At 37.2% G+C, this 22,142-nt stretch overlaps 1 protein-coding gene across 1 annotated transcript in view; it reads left to right on the top strand.

Moving 5' to 3' along the window:
- LOC121315007 (G patch domain-containing protein 8-like) overlaps positions 1–20,431 on the top strand; it is a 133,930-nt gene extending 113,499 nt beyond the window's left edge. Inside the window, exons 3-4 of the mRNA XM_041248838.1 lie at positions 10,637–10,767; positions 16,914–20,431. Coding sequence (XP_041104772.1) covers positions 10,637–10,767; positions 16,914–20,382 — 3,600 coding nt within the window. The 3' untranslated portion in view covers positions 20,383–20,431. The remainder of the gene's footprint in view (positions 1–10,636; positions 10,768–16,913) is intronic.
- Positions 20,432–22,142: the final 1,711 nt, after the last annotated feature.

Below are 22,142 nucleotides of genomic sequence, written 5' to 3'. Positions count from 1 at the left end.
ATGTCCTCTGCTTCTGGGTTAAACTTCTTGTGTGTCCTTGTTTTAATGTGTAACCTGCTTCATGTCCATTGTGTTTTTATTTATTTATTTATTTATTTATTTATTTATTTATTTATTTTTAATATTACTGTGTATTGTTTTAAACTGTAAAGCGCTTTGAGATGTGCTGAATTGAATTGCGCTATAAAAAATGAAGATTATTATTATTATTATTATTATTATTATTATTATTATTATTATTATTATTATTATTATTTTGAGTATTATTATTATTATATAGTATTAAACTTACAGTGTCAGCCACTTCCACTTCTTCATCTGCTTTACCGGATGGTGCCCTATTTAAAACATACCTGCACTGAGGAAGATAATATTACTTTTAATTACCTCCTGGATACCTTACATTAATCATAAGTCAAACTGTGCCCTACTTTTAAAGCTGATCCTTGCAGTATATCATCCATAATGTTTTGCTGAAATATTTGTGTACATGTCTTGGGGTTCCCCTCTGTTTATAATGTACTTTTATCTTGCAGGCTGATTAGTAAATGTGCATAATACCCTCTGTGTTGTTTAAAAAAAAAACCCTTACCTATTTCAACCTATTTTTTTATTCTTTTTATTAAATTAGTTTACAGATTTTTTTGTGTGTGTTTTTGCCGGTAGTGTGTGCGGGACTTATGCAGACAATTTGTTACTTAAATGAGATATGCAAAATTTGTACCCGTCTGAGACAGCTATAAAGTAATTTGTAGCCAACACATCTGCTAATCTTGGTGGAAATGCAGGAGCTTATGGTTAGTTACAAATGCCAGTTCAAATTTCACAGATTAGCTTCAACTGCCTACGTGCATCATTGTTCTACAGACTGGGGGTTCAAAATGACCTGAGGAATCTGGCAGCATCTGCTTCTTTAACGGAAGTAAACAGTGATTGTGTGAGTTATAATCTGAACAGGCAGATAATTTTGATTCCTAATGTTTGGCAAAGGAGCAGAGAAGGGAAACATGCTTTAAGCAACCAAAAGCATAGTAATAAATTAATCAATCTAGAGACATTCTGCACAAGTTTAGCATGGATGGGGAATTTTAACCCCATCCATGCTAAATGGATCATTACCCATGCATTTTAAGACGTGTCAAGCCGTAATTATATGTATGGAGCTCATTTGTAAATGATGTCTGTGGTATTAAAATGAGATTTATGAAGCAGCAGAACAGCAGTGCTGGCCCTAACCAACATTTCATTTTAAAAAAAAAAAATTAAAAAATCACATTTTCTACTCATTTAAGTGTTATCGCTGATAGTTCATCAAAAAACAAGTCTGAAACATTTTAACATTTAGCCTAGCTACTGAGTCAACTTTTTAAAAATGTACACTGTAACTCGATTCGCTATTGAAACTATTTTTTAAAAATGTAACAAACTTCTGCTGGAAACAAGTCTGTGTTGGCGCTGATATCAAGCCGATAAAATAGAAACAACCGTGAATGACAAATTCAGCAACATTTTTGAATTTTGTAAACCTTTAAAATTTATGTTGACACATTAATTACAATGACCGTGTAATTCCCATAGCCTATTTTGCTGCCTCTAATCCCAAAATATTAAACACGGGAGAAACGTAAACCTGAAATGACAAAACTGAAGCTTTTGTGTTTTTCTTTATACACAGTGTATATTACTAGTAGTTTGTAGAAATGTCATTGTACAGTATGAGGAATTCACCAGTCATGAAGCCGGTATTTGTTTGACCCCGTTGCCGTAGTGACCAAATGCATGGCATTGACGCCGGACAGTGTACAGCTACTGTAGCGCTGCTTCTACTTGATAAAACCATAAAATCAACAGTGGAAGTGAAGAGTAGAGTAATGTAAAATACTATGTGGAAAATAAATTGCATATTTTTCATGGTAGGCAGGCAAATACACAATTTCTGTGAAATTTGTGATTTTGTGAATTTTCACTGGCATTTTTTACGATAGAGTGCCAGCTCCTAATCTTCCTGAACAACCCAGGAAGGGAGAGTACTGAGAAGAAGGGAGAGTATTTAGGGTCTGCATTACCCTCTCTAATCTCCCTGAGGATTAATTTATAGCTCAATACCGGTGTTTCGTCATGTACGCTTTGTTCATTAAGTTATCCTTTTCATTATTTATATTTGGTTTTATCTGTCGTATAATAATAATAATAATATAATATAAAGTCAATTGAGGTAGCCCATTTGGAGGGAAGAAGCTATTTTGCAGATTAGTTTATTAATCTGTGCTACCGGTAGCCCATTTTGAGGGTTCAGAACTCTGGTGCAACACATTTACGCGTTTAAATGTGCCAGCTTATGCCTTGCCTCATTAATTTTGGGCCAGTGAATACATTCGGGATGGAGTCAAATGTGTGCCGTGGCAGAGCGCTACTTTACACTCCACCAATTTGGCGCTGTGTCGGTTGATCTTGATACATGTCCCCCATTGTGTTTTACACACTAAACAATACATTTTAAATAATAATACAAAACAATACAAAATACAAACAGGGGTGGGGTGTACCCTGTCACAGGTTCCATTACCAAGGTTTGACTAACGACAAAACAGCATCTTGACATGCAGTGAAGAAAAAGCACCTTACGTACATCAACAGTCACCTGGAAGCTAGTAAAGTCAGGAGCCTATAGGATGCTTGTTTACAATCAGACTAGGCTAAATGTATTTTATCATTTTGAAGATTCCCCTCTTAAGATTATTAGAGATTTAGAAGTGTAGTTTAAGAAAGTATTCGTATTGTTTTAAAGTACAGCTAAATAGATTTACTTGAACAATTGCACCATTGTGTTTAAATGGAAATGACTAAGCGTATAACAATTAACATTATATCAACATACATTTGAGTTACGATGTACCATACTTCAGGTTGATATACCAGTGAGCAATTTAAAGTTACAAAAGCACATGTTCATTTTATGTACCACACTCTCAATAAATTCATCAGCCACTGTTTCTGAAGCACAAGGCATCTCCATACATTTTAATGGAACACCTGTAATCTCTCAGCTTGAGACTGTGGTACTGAAAATGATTTCAAGCTGTTCTTTTTTCTCAAACTGACAATTTACATGGAAACAGCAGACCATCTTGCTTGTTGCTCAGCTTAAATATAGCAGACATAGATTCTCTCTGGAGCATACTGGCTTTAGAAATAATAGAGAAACGGATGCATTTAAATCCTGTATGGGGAATCATAGAGAAAGAAGTGTTGACACAGAAACGCTAAGACATATGGAAACGATGTTAGAGCCTGATACAAAAAAAGTGGTTACACTACAATTGGTTTTCATCACTAGCTGTAGGTAAAATGATTTTTTGTAATATTCTCTGTTATTTGGTTTTCAGAAAAATGCAGCACATATCTATTGTTTTACCGTATATTTGGTTGTTGAGAAAATAATATTTCCAAGGAAAATTTTATTTTATTGCCATTCTAATGCTTTCCAGAAATAATCCATTATCTGTACAAGCGTGTACCTACTTTACAAGTTCACTTTTCTTCCTTTTTTTAACTGACTGAAATAATCCACATAGCATATGGTAAGATATTTATGATGGCCTGTACTGTTATGTTTGTGTTAATTTGCTCTCACACAACTTTGCATTGTTTCTACTTTGTTTTTTGTTTTTTTTTGTTTGTTTTTCTTTTTGTGATGTATCATTTACAGCTGGTGAACTCTTGCAAAAACATGCTTTTGATTTTGGGGCACAGACTGAAGAGTGAGTTCCGTTAGAACATAAGAAAGGCTATAAATGAGAGGAAGCCATTTGGCCCATCTTGCTCCTTTGGTTGTTAGTAGCTTATTGTTCCCAGAAGCTCACTAAGTAGCTTCTTGAAGGACACCAGGGTGTCAGCTTCAACAACATTACTGGGGAGTTGGTTCCAGACAATTCTCTGTGTAAAAAGTGCAACAATAAAACCAGCCTCATGACTTTCAAAGGACATGATGCCCATGTGTGCTTTCCACAAACGAGGTGTGCTCAAGGATTGTGCGCCCATGAGAAGGCTTGAGTTCGCCCATGGTTGAGTTTACCCATGCTTGAGTTTGCCCCACAGAGGAACAGCACTCTGGGCAAGAGAAAGAAGTGAGCTCCACCTGCCAGAAGTGGCTTGGAGTTCAGAGGAACAAAATGGAAGCTATATTGCTCTGAAGAAAGTTTCTGAATCATGGCAGCATACGAACCAATGTTCTGAAGAATGGCTAAAATCAGCTTTGTAGAGAGCCGTAGCTGATTGCCCTACAGAGACTGAAACAGTAAACAGAATCATAGCCAGCTGTATAGAAGAATTGAACACTTCTACGTTTCAATTGCAACGCATTATCTGAACTGAGTTACGTCTGATCAACAGAACTAATTCCAGTACAAAACTGTCAACAACAACTATAATGCTGCAAGACTTGGAGATCAATAAGCTGATCTCCATTTGTTTTAAAGAACTATTTCTTTATTGCGAGCCAACAGCAATACAGCAAAGTACCGTCTTCATTGGAACTTCAGATCCAGAGAGCTGCAGTATTCATCAACACAGATTGACTTCTTCATTTGGAAATCGAGAAGTATTCAACATGTCTAATATTAAATACTTTATGACTCGAGAAAGTAACTAAAGCAAATGCTATCAAGTTAAGTGGATAAACTGTTATAGGAATAGAATATAACTTCTTGTTTTAGAGTTTGTAAGAAATGTATTTTCTTTGTTGAAATGTGCAACTCAAAGGAGTTGCCTCGTAAATGCCGAGAATGTGATCACTGCCACATTTCTGAATTTAATTTGAATATATAATAACTGAGGTTGATAACATATTATTAGTTTGGTACATCGCATCTAAACTAAATTAACATGGTAAAACTAATTTGCTAAATTAGGTACTGGAATGTTGGATTCCTTTCTGAAAGGAAGTTGAAGTAATTCTCGTGCATATTGACATGATCGATTACAAAGAGAAATGGGTATTGAAAATACTAATGCAAAGTAGACACTTTGTGTGATAAAACATATTCAATATTAGTATATTAACCATGTATTCTAATGATGTTATAGTCATTGTAATTGTTTGACTATGGAATCAACGAACTATACACTATTGGTGCATATCTCTAACAAACAGCCTTTCATTTCTGTAATATTAGATTAGTTGTGCACCCCTTTTTATTCTTAAACTATTTAATATTTCTGACACATTGTGTGAATGTCAGTTGTTGTCAAGGGAATCCGAAATCTACATGATCTCACCGAACTATTATGGTATGTCTCAGTTATTAACATTTAGATGCTCTTAAACAGGGCGCCTAAGACTAATATATATATATATATATATATATATATATATATATATATATATATATATATATATATATATATATAATTCACTATAATCTTTTATGCAGGACTTTGTCAAAAGCTTTCTGGAAATCGAAATAAACCATGTCATATGCTTTGCAATTATCCATTGTCAATGTTGCATCCTCAAAAAAATCAAGCAAGTTAGTTAGACACGATCTCCCTTTCTTAAAACCACACTGTCTCCCAGGATACTGTTACCATATAGGTAATTTTCCATTTTGGATCTTATTAATGGTTTCCATATGTTTAAAAATAATAGAAGTCAGGCTTGTTTGTCTGTAGTCATCTGGTTCAGTTTTGTCTCCCTTTCTGTGGATCGGTATTATGTTTGCAATTTTCCAGTCTGTCGGTACAACCCCTGTGTTAAGGGACTGTTGCATGATCTTGGTTAGCGGTTTTTAAATAATTTCTTTCATTTCTTTGAGTACTATAGGGAGGATCTCATCTGGCCCAGGGGATTTGTTTATTTTAAGAGCTCCTAGTCCCTTTAATGCTTCTGCCTCTGTAATTCTAAAGTTATTTAAAGCAGGATAGGAACAGGTCAACATGTAGGTCATGTCGTCCGTATCATCCTTTGTAAAAACTTGTGAAAAGTAATCATTTAATATGTTTGCTGCTTTTTTCTCTTCATCTATGATTTTGCCATTTGTATCTCTGAGACATTTAACTTACTCTTGGAATGTTCTCTTGGTGTTATAATATTGGAAAAACTTTTTGGAATTGGCTTTAGCCCCCTAGAAATGTTAATTTCTATCTTTCTCTTGGCCTTTCTAACTTCCTTTTTTATTTGAGTTTGCAGTTCCAAGTACTCTTAATGTGTACTTTGTTCTTGGTCCCTTTTAAACATTCTGTAAAGTGCCTTTTTTTCTCCAGATATTTTTTTAATTGATCTATTAAACCATTTTGGCCATTTTCTTTTAGATTTAGATTTGTCTACTTTTGGGATGTAATTGTTTTGCGCCTCTAGTACTACATTTTTAAAAAATATCCATCCTTTTTTCGTGGATGTTTTCTCTATTTTACTCCAACCTACTTCTGTTAGTCTCTGTTTCATTCTTTCATAGTTTGCCTTTTTAAAATTGTAAACCTCTTTAGTCGTTACTTTTGGGGTTTTAAAAACCACTTCAAATGAGACCATGTTGTTATCAGTAAAAAATGAATTTGAAAACATCAAAACTTACAGAGAATTGTTCTTTACATACAGGTCAGGTCAAAACATAAAGGTTCTTTACATACAGGTCAGATCAAACAAAATTAATCTTACTTTTACAAAGTGGCATCTGAACGTTTCATGTAATCGTAGAACTGTAAATACTTCATAAAGATGGTTCCAACCTTCCACATACACCAATTAGTTGGCAGTTTAGCAGAGCACATGTTCAGTCCCATACTTAGAAAAGCCATCTGCCCATTTTTGTTGAAGCAGGCATTTAATTCTGACACCAAGAATGACATAAATCAGAGAAGTTTCTGTTATGATGGCAAAATAAAAAAAAAATTAAAAATCTCTTTTCCTCAGTGTGGCAAAGTGGCTGGTGAAGGGGAACAGGTGTAGCAGTGATGCAGTGCAGGAGTGACAGGCAGACAATGGTAATCAGGTGAAAAAGTGTTTTATTTATATGCCAGGTCTGGTGACCATAAAATAATAAATCCCTGGCAATACACAGCAATGTGTAAAGAGCAGGGATAAAAAAAACAGGGCACAGTCCCAAACAAAAAACAAACACACGGTCACCAGTCCTGGGTGAGTGCAGTCATGCTGGTGGTCAGTGCAAACACAAGTAGTGTGCTGTGCAGTGGTGCTCCGGACAGTGCTGACCCTTGGTGACAGCACCGGAGGTGTGCTTAACTGTCTAGAGATGAAAACACAGACAATTAACAAGACAGACACAACAATACACAACACTTAAATATTTTAACAATGAGAGCTCCTCTCTCGATCCTTCTCTCTCCAAACGTTTACCCAAACGAAGGAAAAGATCAGCGACCCTGGCCCCTATATGTAATCCCGCATGACATCTTGGTAAACAGTTGCAGCTGCCTTATTACTTGCAGCTGCCCCTCGTTTACCTTTCAGGTCAATACAGTGTCTCGCTTCTTTCCATGCTGACCGACTTCCCGGTCCTGGAAACAAACTGTCAGGCCAGCCCTTCCAGATACTTCTCCTCCCGTTCTTTAGCGCCCTCACAGGTCGGGAGGGAGATTTATCACCAGAACTCATTATCTTTCTGTCACACTCAGACCAAATTAAATTGTGAAGTTTTTTTTACATTTGACTCCAGTAGCTATATTGTTCAGCAGAAACTGAGTCAGTGGTCTTCAGTATTGCAGTAAGCCCTCTGTGGCTTCAGTGAAAGAGAACCAACAGAACATGATGACAGAGGGGATCACTTTTGATGTGAAATCCATTTCCTGATAGGTTGAAAAGTAAGCTTACATGATGTCTCATGCATACTTCAATAAAACACCAGCATGAATTACAAAATCAATCAGCTTTGTAAAGAAATCTGAATTGAGTCCAGCCATAAATGTATTCCTTTAAAGACAGAATAAGTGGATTACAGGTCACGATGCAGTTTAACCATGTAACTTGCATAATCTGAACATAAGCCCATCACATCAGCCCAAGACTTTGCAAATTTGTACAAAATTGTTCCAAGCGGTGCTGCTAAAGAAAGAGAATTGAAACTTCAAGATCAGCCATTACACATCAGTTTTTGTTATGTTTACCTTAGAAAGTAAACAGGCTACTTACAGCTGTATCGTTATAAATCTCTGGGTAATGTGTTTCAAATCATTTTCAAATGCTTTGGGTAAATACTTATTGTAAAGCTGATGAGAATGTGGCATAGTTTTGCAGGAGGTGTTTTTTTACAGAAAATATTACAGATACAGTATGTACATGGGCTTGATTTAAAGTATCGGATTGCACCATGGTTCGAACAAATTCATGGTCAATGCTTTCATCTTCCTCATGCTTTTTCTTTATTCTTGTTATTGCTGCACTTATGATATACAGTTCCACCTGAGGTACGGTGGTGGCTTCAATTTTCTATGAGTTGCACTGCTTAGGGCCTCTGAAATTCTGCAAGCATTTTTTTTTTCTTCCAGAAACAATACACTGCAGTACTTGGATACAATTTCTGCCTTTTTGTATGGCTTGTTCAGTGACATCTTCATCTTTCTTTACCTACTGGCTTACTGACTTTGGGCCGGACCAAATCAAACCCTGATCAGTCTTGCGAAAGAGTATTTATTGTTCTGTCACTGTTATGAAAGTGTGCCACATTGTTTTCATGATTTTTGTAAAAAGCCATATGGTTCCCTGGCTTGTGTCAGCACCATGCAATGCCAGCATCCTCATACCCGGCTGACTGCTCAGAGCCCTGTTGTGCACAAGGCTGTATAGTAGGCTTAAACTGCACAAGAACGAAGATAAAAAAAAAAAAAAAAAAAAAAAAAAAAACTTGGGGTAGAATAGCCAAAAACCAACGTAACACTTTCTCCAGGATCAGTACCAGTACATATTATAGAATAAGAAGTAAAATGAAATGCTATCCAGTGCTGGGGAAAAAAAACCAAGTTGATTGCAGATTTTTTTTATTTTATTTATTTTTTTAATTTTAAACAGACAGAGCTGGGTAGTATAATTTTATTATTATTATTATTATTATTATTATTATTATTATTATTATTATTATTATTATATTATTATTATTATTTCTTCTATCAAAAACCCAAAGCAAATTTAAAAACTTGATCTTGATGCTTCTGATACGACAGTTAGGCTACCATTAAAAGTATTACGTTATTTTGTTATCTACACAGATTTATACGTTTCGAGGGGACCACTTGGCATGTTGACACGGTATAGCCAAAATAAAATGTGTGCTCCCTTGTACTGGAACAGCGGGCTTGTTCTTACATGCTGAGAATTTGGGCATCATGTAATGTTTCTGTGTAGGGCTACATGTTGAAGTACTTTACGAGAGTAACCAAATGTTACAAACTAAAAGTTAATACCTTTAAAGTGGTTAAAATATTCATACCCTCTTCATTAGTATTGAAAGTTTGTTTACATTTGTTAGCCTTTAGTTTGATCGAAGTTTAATGTAATGGAGCGCTGTCCCTTTAAGAAATGAATAATTTGAACAGAAGTAGGTGACGTCACAGATGATGTGCGAGTATGTCCATGGATTTAAAAATAAAAATGTGCCCTAGTCGTAACGTACTACAACTTACTACTAAGAAAAAAAAGAAAATAAATCTAAAAAGCTTTACTATCACCGAAAGAGCCACTGCTCCACGCAAAGCTATGTGAGTAGACAAGAGTTTAGTGTTTGTACGTATTAAAGAAATAATACATATTGCTTTATTAAACATTTAACTCGGAACTCGTGTGGTAAAAAAAAAAAAAAAAAAAAAAATTAAAAATTTTAAAAAAGTAGAAGGCTAAAGGAACCCTTTCGTTTAAGGGTGCAACAAACTCAACATATTTTATGATAATAATAGGAATAGTACATAATAATATTTGATACTATAAATTATTCATTTTCAATTATTCAGGGTTATGTGCACGGGTTCAGTGTACGAGTGGAGCGTTTTGAGGCATGTACTGTTTATTTATTTTATGTTGCAAATTTCAGGATGTTTACCATTATTTTTTATTTTTTTTACTATTTGCTTAATACGCAATAGCTTTAGACATGTTCGAAGTAGACTATAACATCCTGGCCTGCAAAGTCTTGTAATGTGATTTATAGGTGAAATTGAATAGATTTGGTTGGGTGAAAGCAAACCACTCCCCCTTCTCAACCGTAGTCAACAAGTGATATCTGCTTTTTGAAGGGCGAAGGCTTGTTTTGTTTTCGCAAGATTTGCTTGGGATTTTTCATGTGTTTTATTACCGCGACTGCTTTTGCATCCTCCTTCTCCAAGTGCTAACTTTGATATGGTCCAGCCCTTTGTTTTATGTCCCACGATTAGTAATTAACCAGTTTCATTTGATGCAACTGAAATCTTTAATCCAAAATTAAAAGGAAAGTACTGTGGATTTGCCTTCATAAACTAACCCCTGCATAAACAAAATACACAGTATTTTGTTATAATGTAAATTGCTTGGCCAAGAAAAAGGGACACTAAACCTTTAAACTTCATTGAAACTGTTTTTAGTGTTGGTGTGTTTGCTTTGTTGACTGTCATACCGACTTTTATTTTTTACTTTTTTTTTTTTTTTTTTTTTTAACAGAGGCTGAAAGAATTAAAGCAAAGGGAATTTGCTCGCAATGTTGCTTCCAAGTCCTGGAAAGATGAAAAGAAACAGGAAAAAGCACTTAAGCGTCTCCATCAGCTGGCTGAGCTGCAGAAGCAGTCTGAATGGTTAGTACTGAAAAAGATAACACTGTTACTGTGTTATATTTCTACTTTGTTTCATTTACCCAGGTTTTGAGATGTGGGTGTTACAAATAATAAATAAAATAAAAAAATAATCATGCAGCAGCTATGTGGCGGAGCTGGCAGCTTCCCAACGCTCATGCCTTTCCTCTCCAGATGCCTGGGGGCCTGGATCCAGTTTAGGTCACAAAATCAATTAGCTTTATACTCTAAGCCTAACCCCCAGTGGACATTAGTCAATATCACAATACCGTAATTCAGCATAACTGGCTCTAAGTGATAGAGCCCCACCACTGTGAAGCAGTTTAGGTGCATTTGCAGATCTGAAAGCACTGAAAACCATTGTGCTAAACGCAAACACAAACTACGACTAATCATAGTAATATAGTGTATTGAAAATAAATGTGTGATCCAGTAAAGTGGAAGTCTTAGAGTATGCACTTCTAAATACTGAAATTCTTAAATAAATCTACAGAATATACTGCATTCAGTGTATCTCATTGTTACCCTTCGAGTAATCACTCCATAGCTTTGTCATTTTATTAACTTTAAAACATACAAAATATATTTTATTTCTATTTGTGCTCATGTTTGGCTCCATAGACTCTAAGTAAGTAAATCAGCTTGCTTGATGAAATGAAATACATGATAATTTATTGGATATATTATATATAGATATATATATATATATATCATATATATAGATTATATATATATATATATATATATAATTTTATAAAAGGAAAACTGATGTGTACCAAAAGGTGCAAAATCAAAAATCAAAAGGTAATGTAGGTACCTCAGGTAATATCAGGACATTTCCGACTACAAGTCTTTCTTCAGCTGGATGGAAAAAACATTACCTTTCCCTTTTTAAAATTAGTAGAAACTTGGTGTATTTCCAGGGGCTGGAGCCGGGACTCCTCCCGTGTTATCCCGCTAAAATATCTGTCAGTCAGCTTTTAGTTACCTGTCAGTTACCCTATTTAAACCATAGCCAGCTTCCTAATTCACGTCTTGCTTTTCAGTTTACAGTTACCATGCAGGCTTGTAGACCTAATCTTAAATCAACTGGTATAAGTGACTACTCACCCGAGGCAGCTTTTGTTGTTATCTTGCTCAGATGAAGAATTTCTCTCACCTTCTGGCTGTCTTTCTTCAAGAAATAATCCACAGAAAAAACTTTCAAAGAAATCCGGCCATCCTGCTTCTCCTTCATATGACAATGCTGCTGCTTCAATCCCTGCTTCGCTGCTCTAAGCGCATCAGAGCTAAGGATGATTCTTCAGTTGATGATTCTTCAACTTTTTTTACACTGGCCCATCGACAAACTTGTGAAAGCTCTTTTCAAGAAAGGGTTACCCATTGAACTTGTTGAGATCCAAACTAGTCAGTTCTCATGCCGCCCCTGCTACATTGCAAACATCACTCGCCTCCGATGCAGAGACTATAACCCCTCAGTTTTCAATTTCATCTGATCCTTGCTCTGATTTGTGTTGTCTTTTTAATTTTGAAAGTAATCCTGAACTTTACAGGTAGCCAGTGCAGCTGGGTAAGACAGGAGGTAATGTGATCATGGTTTTTACATCTGGTAAGGATCCTAGCAGCGGCATTTTGAACCAGCTGCAATCAGTTTATGGCGCATGACGGAAGACCATCATGACAGAATATGCATGACGGAATATCTTTGCATCCAGGAGGGTAGGGTCGGACCTTTGAGATGTTTTGGAGGTGGTAGAAAAATAATTTGACTACAGAGGATATTTGGGCATCAAAGGAGAGGTTACTAACCAGAAGTATACCAAGGCTTCGTACAGTGGGTGAAGTTCCAGAGATCCCAGCATACTTCTGAAGGCGGTCAAGAAGAATCCTATGATCTGTGGTATCAAAAGCAGCAGTTAGGTCAAGGAGGACAAGAACATAGGGAGCAGCATCATGAGCATTAAGCAGAAGATCATTTACAGTCTGGAGCAGAGCAGTTTTGGTACTTGTTATCTGTGAGATGCTTCATCCGCTGGCTGGCTGCAGCCCGTTCAAGAGTTTTGGAAGAAAAGGAAGATTGGATATGGGATGGAAGTTAGATAAGACAGTCGGGTCAAAGGAGTGTTTTTTGAGCACTGGCGTTACTCAGGCAGTCTTGAAGGCAGCAGGAACCAGGCCTGAAACCAGGGACAGGTTGAGAGTATGCATAATGGAAAGAGCAAGGTCAGAAGCACAGAGACCTACAAGATTTTTTGATCAGGGGTCCAAGGGGCAGTAGTTGATTTCAACAATATGCTGGAGACATCAGTAATGGAGAGAGGAGAGAAGGAAGAGAGAGCATGAGGGGCAATCAGATGCAGGATTTGATCAGTGGTTTTAAAGAGAATATTTGGTTTACCGTGTCCCATGGATATGATTTCAAAGAAGTACTTCACCCTTGCAACAGCAAACACACAACTGTAGATACTTAGGTGATCAGTCCAAATTTCTCTTTGAACTGTTAGAGCTCAGACTTGCGGCAAGCAGAGTTAAGCAGTCAAAGTTTGAGGGTATACCATGGATAGTTATGGTGTTTCTTCACGGTTCAAGCAGGGCAACTGTGTCGATGATCTGAGTAAGGGTGGCGTTGTAGAGGGACACCACATCATCGACAAAGACGGAAAAGTACCAGTCAGAGGAGAAGAGACATTCTGAGAGTATTATAGGATTTAGCAGATTTTTGGGATGGAAGGAAATAACAGTATCAGTAGTAGCTGAGAGTGAAGATAGAGAGAAGAGAGAGAGAGATATCTGAGACTTAGAGATTGGAGATGTCAAGACCCCTGGTTATGAGCAGATCCAGGGTGTGTCCACAGGTGTGAGTGGGGATGTTGACAGATTGAGAGAGCCCAACACAGTCCAGGAGCATGACAAATGTGGTCACTAGAGGGGAAGAAGGCAAATGGACATAGAGTTGAAATCGCCTAGGAGCAGAATTTTGTCAGATGATGTGCAGCTTAGGGAGAGGAATTGCGAGAACTCAGCAATAAAAGCAGAATTATTCTTTAATGGATGATAGATAACAGCATGGGTGAGGGACATGGGAGAGGGGAGCTAGATAGCAAGATGCTCAAACGAATAAAAGGCTGGCAAAGAGAGAGTTGGATGGTAAAGCACAGAGTTAGCAATAACAGCAGTGCCCCACTCTACCAGTGAGGCATGCCTTGTCAAAGAGCGAGTAGCCAGTTGGGGTGGATAAATGTAGTGAGTGTTTATCATTTACAGATTGCCAGGTTTCTGCTAGACAGAGAAGATCAAGATTAGTATCATTTATAAGTTTGTTGAGAAGCAGAGATGTGTTAGTCAGAAAACTGCAGTTTAGGATGTAGAATTTACAATTTGTAGCAGGCAGTACAGAGGGAGAGGGAGTTAGCAACAGTATCTGAAGCAAGTACTTGCCAGTGTTCATTCTGGGAGGAGAGAAAGAGTGAGCACAATTTTTTCATGGGATCCAGACGTTAGGTGTCAGAGTGGGAATGCCTCTAATAGCCATTGGGAGAGATTTGGAAAAGGTCCTCTCTATCTAACTGTCCTAGTTCTGACTGCCACAGCTCAGATTGCCCTTTGACAAGTGGCCCTTAGACTGTCACAGCCCAGACTGCCTTTGGACATGTGGCCCTTAGACTGGCTGATGCTTAGAACGGCTGGCATTCTAAGACATTATTTGCCAATTTATACTGTCCTGCAGGTCTAGAGCTAGTCCAGTTTACACGCTATCTAAATACACTTCAATCTACCACAGCTCTGAACACTAGAGAACATTAATTACTTCAACCAGCTGATGTAGTTACATCAGCAAACAAGCATTCAAATTTACTTACCAATCACTATTCTGTTCCCTTTCAACTGCAAACAGCAACATAATTTCAGACATCACATTAGCACAACTATTTTAATAGCAAAATAGGCATAATGACCCCTTGAAAATGCCAAAATCAATGCTACATACCGATTGGTTGATTAACACTGGAGTTATCATTTATGACCTTTTGAAAATCCTGCCCAGTGTGTCTTACCAACAACTACCACTTTATGGTGTCAAGAGCACAGGGTTATTTAATTAGTAACCTACTGTGAACATGAGTAGAAAGTTCTACAACACATATAAACAGTATGCGTATCAGTACAATGTTTCAGTTTATTATAATATTAATGTAGCACGTTTGTTTAATGGCGTTTCATATCAATTATAACACTGTGACGTCTGATTAATTTGAAACGTTACGTCAGATGCTTACATGTACAGTACGTAAAGCAAATGGGTAAATGCATTTGATAATGTGATGGCATAATTAGCTGGATGAGGCTTTTGCAGGCTGTACCTGACCTGTGTGTATTTATTGTGCCTTTGAAGAGACAAGAAACAGCTATTAATTGCTTGCTGATGTGGTATCTGCCAGCTCAGAACAATACCAAATGAAGTTTAAATAAATCAAGAGAAAATAGAAAGTTATTTGATGTAAGCAAGTCTTGCTGTACTGTCTGGACCCATTTGATTAAACACTGTAAACTGAGAAAGCACCAGTGTAATGCAGTTTGTACATTCAAACTTACTTTTTCTCCACTTCCATTTTCTTGCATTTTTAGGTTTTTATTGTTTATCCTGATAACTTAGTAAAATATGCTTCTATTAATAGCATTTACTATGAACCGATACACACCCAATATATGGGTATGTATTTATTTAAAAATCACATTGTGTGGCCTTGTTCAGTCTATTTATAACTATCAGACAACTCAAGTTAACTATTTTTCCCTGCATCTCCACAAACCATTCAGCTGGTCTGAGCACAGCTGCACCATTCTAACAAGCTCCAATGGGCCATAGCACATAAGAACATAAGAAAGTTTACAAACTAGCGGCCATTCTGCCCATCTTGCTCATTTTGTTGTTAGTAGCTTATTGATTCCAGAATCTCATCAAGCACCTTCTTAAAGGATCCCAGGGTGTCAGCTTGAACAACATTACTGTGGAGTTGGTTCCAGATTCTCACGATTCTGTATACAAATATTTTCTGAATGCCCCTTTATCTAATCTCCACTTATGACCCCTGGTCCTTGTTTCTTTTTTCAGGTCGAAAAAGTCGCTTGGGTCTTTTAGAATTTTGAATGCTTGAATCAGATCGCCGCGTTGTCTTCTTTGTTCAAGACTGAGTAGATTCACTTATTTTAGCCTGTATGCACATGACATGCCTTTTAAACCCGGAATAATTCTGGTCGCTCTTTTTTGGACTATTTCTAGAGCAGCAATATCCTTTTTGTAGTGAGATGACCAGGACTGAACACAGTATTCTAGCCTGTGTAAGGTTGCTGCTTTGAGCCTACATGACTTATCCAATTATAATCCAGTTTCTTTTGCAAGATAAAGGTGTTTGGTGCTTATAGTAAGCCCCTAGATTACAATTGACCATAGTTAAAACTGTTCAATATAACTGACACTTCAAAATAGTAAATGAATATGTTTATACCAAAAATGCAGTTTATATTTGTATTGCAGTCAATATTTTCTTTTCTTTTTCTACAAGATCAAGTGCATTAAAACAAAAAAGCTTTTTTAGCAATGAAGTACATACAGTGATGACCAATTTAGGAGACTGGCATTATGCACAAAGGAATGGCACTTTTCAAGTACAGAAACATTACAACCAAACCTATGTAAAACATTTGAGTAATCTGTCTTTGTTTAAAACTACGTTTGAGCGTTCCAATATATAATAAGTCTTAACCAATATCTGAATGTACAAATCATATACAGAAAAGCAGTCACAGTGGGTTACCTATTCCCTTCCCTTTTCAACTACTAATAACGATGTTAATAATATTCAAGCTTCAAAGGGACAGATATCTTCAAGAGCATAATTCTTTCAGGAAAAAAATCATTTCAGGAAAAGCAAATTTTGTTCTAATTTTTTTGTTTTACTTTTTATGTCTTTTTTTTTTTTTTTTTTTTTTTTTTTTTTACCAAACGCATACAAATATATATTCAAATTAAATCGACACAACACATTCTGTATTGTCGAAGCAACTGTATAAATATATGCAAAGTTTATAATGTACAGAACTATGCCATAGTGATAATGCCTTAATGCTGTTTTACTCCTTTTTTGCAGTGGTCCTGGAAGTGGGCCAATGTTTAGAGCCACCACAGTTGCCGCAGAAGACCAGCAGCAGGAGAGAACATTCACAGACAAGGCTGATGGGAAAGGACAACGTTATATACTTATTGGAGATGGAAACTATATGGCTGGCACAACTTCCAGTAACCCACAGGAACTTCCTGACACCAGAGAACAATTGCACAAATCAATTGGAAAGATTGGTATACAGTTAGCTGCAGATTACAACAACCAAAGAGCGGGGGTCTCCTTTTGCTTCTCTAAAAAGGCCCAGATGAAGCTAGAGTCATCTGCATCAGTTTTCAGTGACACCACAGAGGAGGCCAATGATAGAGAAGAGCTACATGGTCAGAAAGGAAAGCAAATAGCTGAAACATTTCGAGCTCACATACCTTCACCAGGAGATACTGCAGATGAAAAAGAACCAAAAGAACAACAGATGAATAACAAAACACAAAACAAACAGGAAAAAGACACTGAATTCTACCAAAGTGTGACCGCACGTAGCACAACTGACAAGGAAGATTTTCCCTTAATAGTATTCACTGGATCTTTTGAAAATACTGAATTAGACAAAGGACTACCAGGGTTAAGCCACGGTCCTGAGGCAGATTTAGACAATAATGAATCTAATGCATCCAACTGTTTTGCAGCAAGAGATAACAGCAGTAAAGACACCCATGCTGAGGGAGACTCAAGCTATCAACAAAGAAAGGTTCTCATTGAGGAGTTCCCTGATACTGAGCCAGGCACACACATGACCTTTGATTCAGACAGGGTCAAACCTGAAGAATCCTTGGGCAATATACGTGCAGCAGATGATGAGTGTGCTTTTAAACAGGCATGTGGGGAGTCAAGTAGACTGACTAAAACAATAGGGCCCTTCCTTGATGTTCTAAACAGAGATGGATCTATGATGTTGAAATGGCCATCTGAACTGTTATTGCATACTAAGACTGAACCCTGCATTTCGTATAGCTGCAACCCTCTATATTTTGATTTCAAACACTCAAGAAAACACATTACACAAGATGGCACATTGTCAGTAGAGACAGAATACTGTAATGCAGACATGGCAGATGAAGAAAGCAAAGAAACTATTGTTGAGTTGCAAACTCAGAATTGGGAAACAAATCAGTCAGAGTTCTTCAAACCAAAGAAGGTGAAGCAGTATAAAGCACGCCAAACCCTGAAACTAAAATTAGAAGCTGTTAACAAAGCAAGCAGTAGTTGTAAGCACAATATAAAATCTAAAGATGGAAGAGGGTATAGACAACATGATGTGACACACAATGAAAGTGTCAATGCAAAAAGGTTTGGCTTTAAGAAACGGAAGAGATCTCTAAACGATGAATCCTCAAATGAAAGTGACGTGGCGGAGCACAGTAAAAAAAATAACAGCAGTCCATTTTCCTCTTCAGAGGATATCGGCCAAAATTTTTACGAAGAAGCACCTGAAACTGACTGTTGGTTGAAGTCAAAGAATGATTTTTTGGACTCTATTTCTAATATTGGAGATTCTAAAAAGGAAATCTACAGAAAGACTCTTAGTGATAAGTCAAGTTCCTACAGCAGCTATTCGGAAATGGATACTGATAGCGAGTCTTGGAGGTATTCATCCTCTTTTGATTCATCTCACAGGTCATCATCAGAAAGAGGTTCCAGTTACTCCAGAACTTATGGTGTCACATCCAGCTGTAGCAGAACTTACTCCGGTTGTAGATCCAGTGATGATAATACAAGCAGCAACTCATATCATTGTTCAGCCAGAAAGTCCCATCAAGATTACAAGAATACCCATCGGCATAAAATGAAAAACTATTCCTCATCTTCTGAGACCATTGATGATGATGAGTACTTCAGACACAGTAGAAGCAGGGAAAGGAAAAGAAGCAGGGAGCATGGGACAACTCAGAGCCGAAGTAGAATTTCACACAGTAGCAGCACTTCTGATCAAAGTAGTGACTGGAAAAGATATTCTAATCTACGTTCCAGATCCACTAGAAGAAGTCACCGTTCCGATAAATCCGGATCTAAGTCTAGGCATTCAAGCAGCAACAGTGACAGGAAGTTAAGTCAGAGGAGGTCTAGGTCATTTTCAAAAGACAGGTTGTATTGCTTGAAACCCCCATTAGCTAAGAACAGAGAGATGGTTAAGGACACAGGAAGACAACACCAAACTGAAACAGGAGATCCTGCACAGAACTGCAGCAGAAAGTATGCAGTTAATTGTCATAAGAAAAGGTTTCCAGCTGATAAAACTAATGGAGGAAAACATCTTCTTGAACAATTCCATCCCAAGGAACCTTATGAAGAGAAGACACATACAAAGGCATTGAACATAAGCAGTGTAAAACTGAAGGATCCACCCCAGGTTTACTTTGGGTCTCATATCCCATCACTACTCACCAATGCACCAGCATTACCCTTAATTGGAAAATTGCCTGCTGTCAAAAAAAGTTGCAAAAAAGAGGAGCACAATAGAAATAAAAGAAGAGATAAAGTGGAGGTTCTTGAAAACAAGGCAATTGGGGCTCTCATTGGTCCTAAACAGTCTGAGATTCGGTTTTGTGAAGGGGAAGTCACAGAGTGCAATCTTCAGAGCTCGGAGGTGGTACTGATTGAAGGACAACTGCTACACACTGAAGGAAAGGAACTCAGTCGACAGAACTACTGCCCAGTTTTTCAAGGACTACCTGAGGCATGTTCCTTTTCTGTTAATTCCACTGAGGAGGAGAAAGCCCAGTTATCGAATACTGAAAAACACTTTGCTTCAAGGGAAGGCTCCCAGCAGTATCCTTTAAAGACTAAAATGCAGAACATGGAGGAAACAGAGCTTCAGTTTGAGAACTCAAAATGCATTACATCGCCTCTGACTGAACAGCCAATAACCTTCACACCGGATGAAATCGACAAGTACAGACTGCTGCAGCTCCAGGCTCAGCAGCATATGCAGCAGCAGCTGCTGGGGAAGCACGTGAAGGTACTACCATCTCCTGCTGAGGTACCCACTTTCAGCCCCGTGCCAGCCTTTCAACAAGTCCCTCTTCTGCAATCCAACCCCATTACAAGCATCCACCAGGCGCTCATTCAGCACCATGCGGTGGCAGCCTTTACATCTGCCATGCAACCCCATGGCAGCCTACAGCCCTTGGCACACATTCACCCTTTCCCTCAGCCACACTTAAATCGAATTTCTCTTTCGCCATTTGCTCCAGCGATTTTTCCTGCCCACCCAGCTGCTCTGCTGGCAGGCCACCCCTTGCATTTTATTCCAGCGTCCTCCTTCCACCCAGCCCATCTGGCTTTTCATCCAATGCCACACAGCTCCCTTCTTCCCACCTTCCTAGCTCCTAGGCCAGTCATGGCAGCTGCTGCTGCGTCTGCTCTCCATCTAAACCCTTACCTTCATACTCTCTTCCCAGGACAGGATTTGCAGCCCCACTCTGGCCCCAGCACTTGAGTGCGCACAAACCCCTTAGCGAATATAGAGCTGTGGCCAAAAGTTTTGCATCACCCTATAGAAGTTGAATGAAACTGCTGAATAATGTTACGTTAACATATTAAACTACATTACATTTCTAAATCTAACATGAAATACTGTATTACTATTATGACTTCTGGTAGACTTTTGCAATATCACTTTTTAGTTTCTTTGTTTACTTGATGTTAAATAAAATATCTAAATTATGTTCATATAGGTTTTCGTTTTTGTTAGTTTTTTTAAGTACCGTATGTCCCAATCCTAAAATTCAAGGTGACGCAAAACTTTTAGCCATAGATGTATACAAAAACGTTAGAAGTCTCTAAATTGATTTACTGACTAAAACTGGCAGCATTTTAACGCTTGACAACCATATACATATAGTGAGGGTCTGTGGCTACAATCTTTGATTGAGGCTAGGACTAAAGTATTCTCTGTGGGTTGTGGTTCCTGTATAGCTTTTCAAATAAAATGTATAGATGATGGATGAATTTGTTGGTTTCTGAAGTCTTGTAAGATGCTTTGTGCACTACAGAGCTTTCTCATCTTGGTGAGGCCACGTACCTTTATTAAAAATGCCTATTATAGGAAATAATACACAAGGTTGTTTTTTCCTCAGTGTACTTTGTTGGCCTGTGAGAAAAAAAAAAGATGTAGTAGTATTCTTTGTTTAGGGAAAATTGAGTGTTTTTTTTTTTTTTGTTTCTAGTGCTTTGTATTCTAGTGTCAGAAAACCAAAAACTGTCCAGACAGTTTGTTATTACCTGTATTCGTGCAAAAAAATCAACACACACACACATTTTTTATTCCCCTAAATAGATTTCCTTGTGTATTTCAAAACAGAAATAGCTGCTATAAAGGCAGGATGTACATTTGGATTTCAGAAAAGTATTTTAGGAAATGTATGTTTCTTTTTGTGTTTTGCATTGGCACAAAATACTGAAACTGACTACAGAGCAGAATATTACTGAGGCATTAAAGAATATTGAATGGAATTTCCTGAGGCACATAGGCAGTTTTAACAGGGTTAGGGTTAGGTCAAATGTAAACGCAGCATGCAACTTTACAATTGTCTTTTAAACTGAATGCAGTGAGTTTATACTTAGCTGGTTACAGCAGTATTATCATTTTATTAGGCAATATGTAAACATTGCAATGTTTTTTGTCAGACGATCGTGAGCAGTCAGCAAGTAAACTGAATTGCACTGACTAATGTATATGAAATGCTGCTTATTAGGCACTCCCATTTAGAGGATTGTAGTATGATGCAATAATATATTTTTCAATATATATATATATATGTACTGTACTTTGTAATGTAAATACGATTATTGCTGATGTGAGGTGCACAACACTGTAAGATATTCTGTATGATACCCTTTTAAGATAATTTTTGTTTACTGTTATTTTCTTGCAGATATTTGTTAGTATTTAACATTAAAGTGTCTGTAAAGGAATGTGATGAAAAAATATTAAAGATTAATGTTATTTGAACAATAATCCCTTTTTTATATTTCATTACTTATTATTATTATACATGGCATTTACATAGTAGAAGTGCCTGACCTTTCAGAGCTCACAAACAACTCTCATGCTGCCCTACTCAACATAGGGCATGTGCTTTTTAACTGAGTTCCTAACAAGAGCAGATAACCATACGCCAGAAAGACAACTTCTTCACATTAGATGCACAAATTTGTGTAAAATGAATTGACAGCAATTTTAAAAAAGCTTATATT

The sequence above is a fragment of the Polyodon spathula genome, chromosome 4 (genome assembly GCF_017654505.1).
Source record: "Polyodon spathula isolate WHYD16114869_AA chromosome 4, ASM1765450v1, whole genome shotgun sequence".
Taxonomy (NCBI): domain Eukaryota; kingdom Metazoa; phylum Chordata; class Actinopteri; order Acipenseriformes; family Polyodontidae; genus Polyodon; species Polyodon spathula.
Note: the sequence above shows the minus strand (reverse complement) of the source record. Positions and strands in the feature narration are given on the sequence as shown.